The 1,277-nt window shown below is 37.8% G+C and overlaps 2 protein-coding genes across 2 annotated transcripts in view; one reads left to right on the forward strand and one right to left on the reverse strand.

Moving 5' to 3' along the window:
• The window catches only part of LOC104753803 (casein kinase 1-like protein 2), a 3,351-nt gene extending 3,207 nt beyond the window's left edge, over positions 1 to 144 (forward strand). Inside the window, exon 8 of the mRNA XM_010476000.1 lies at positions 92 to 144. Coding sequence (XP_010474302.1) covers positions 92 to 144 — 53 coding nt within the window. The remainder of the gene's footprint in view (positions 1 to 91) is intronic.
• Positions 258 to 1,261, reverse strand: LOC104751120. The gene has a single exon (XM_010473001.2). It carries the CDS (start codon positions 1,180 to 1,182, stop codon positions 790 to 792), a length of 393 nt encoding a protein of 130 aa, XP_010471303.1. The 5' UTR covers positions 1,183 to 1,261; the 3' UTR covers positions 258 to 789.

Genomic DNA, 1,277 nt, shown 5'->3' on the forward strand with positions numbered 1-1,277 from the left:
TTAAAACCCCGGGACAAGTGTAAATTAAAAAGACAAAGAAAACTTCTGTTAGGCCCTCCCCATGTTTTACGTGCATTTGTGTTCACAACAGGGAGGGAGACTTTACTTGTGTCTGTAAGCACACACTTAAATAACAACAGATAAAGAAAGACTCCGAAGAAGTGATTCCAGGTAAAAGACGAAACTCAAAGAGGGAGAGATCAAAGAGTCAAAAGACTTGGACATTCTTAGTCCCCATTTGGTTTTTTTACCGTCTATGTAGTTTTTATTATTGTTTGGTGCTGCAAAGTTTATATCTTTTGTGCGTCAAAGGGATTTAAAGTGGTAAAGTGTATTCCTGATGCTGCACGAGAAAACATACAAAAGAAGGGGTTTTTTTTTTCTTATAATATATAATCTTTTCATGTTCCAGCATCTTGTGTGGTTAAATACATGGTCATTTTTGTTGGAAAAAATAGTGAAAGGAGGAGGTTATAAACTTATAATTGATGTACCGAAGCAATAATTGTACTGTTTTGCTTTGCCTTAAAAAGGACATGAGAGTTGAAGCTTCAGGTATGTCATATGTCAAGTTAAGTCCTGAGATGACATGAGAGCTGCAGGTTACGTCATTCTTGATGTCTACGAGTGAGAAGTATATCGTAAATGCAATTAAGGCCTATATTCGTATTGATCATAGCTTAATGATTCAGCTTGAATCTTTTGTTGATACAACAGTCATCATATGGTGAGCAAGAATGAAAACAGACACGATCAATGGGAAACAAGAGAAGAAGATTTGTGACTGGATCACCACAAACCATAGACAGCATTTGAACAAGTCTCTTTGAACCATTTGAAGCTCTTCTTCATAGATCCCTTCACTCTTCCTTCAACACCGTACACATTATAAGCAGCCACTCTCTTCTTCCTCTGAATCTCTGCCTCACACAGACCCTTTAACGCTTTCTTTTTCAACTTATTGCTTCTTTTCGAATACTTACTGTTGGAATCGTCTCTCACCATTGTTGTTGGATTCTTGTATGTATTATAAGTTGATGTGCTGTAAGATCTCATCATCACTGGAGGCTGCTGGTTTGTTGGGCTAGGTGCTCCTGCTTCTGAATTTTCTCCATTACTGAAGCAGTGGTACTTGATGCTGCTGCTTCTGATCTCTTCTCTGCATGACTTGGATCTGAACATCTTTGACTTTGGAACAAACCTCAAGAAATTGGCTCTGCTTTTAGAAAGACAAAAAGGAGAGTTACTTTTGGCTTTTTTCTCCAACCTCTTTCTCT

The sequence above is a fragment of the Camelina sativa genome, chromosome 16 (assembly GCF_000633955.1).
Source record: "Camelina sativa cultivar DH55 chromosome 16, Cs, whole genome shotgun sequence".
In the NCBI taxonomy this organism is placed as follows: domain Eukaryota; kingdom Viridiplantae; phylum Streptophyta; class Magnoliopsida; order Brassicales; family Brassicaceae; genus Camelina; species Camelina sativa.

Coding starts and splice junctions, on each gene's coding strand:
- LOC104751120 (XM_010473001.2), bottom strand. CDS start 1,182: ATGTTCAGATCCAAGTCATGCAGAGAAGAGATCAGAAGCAGCAGCATC.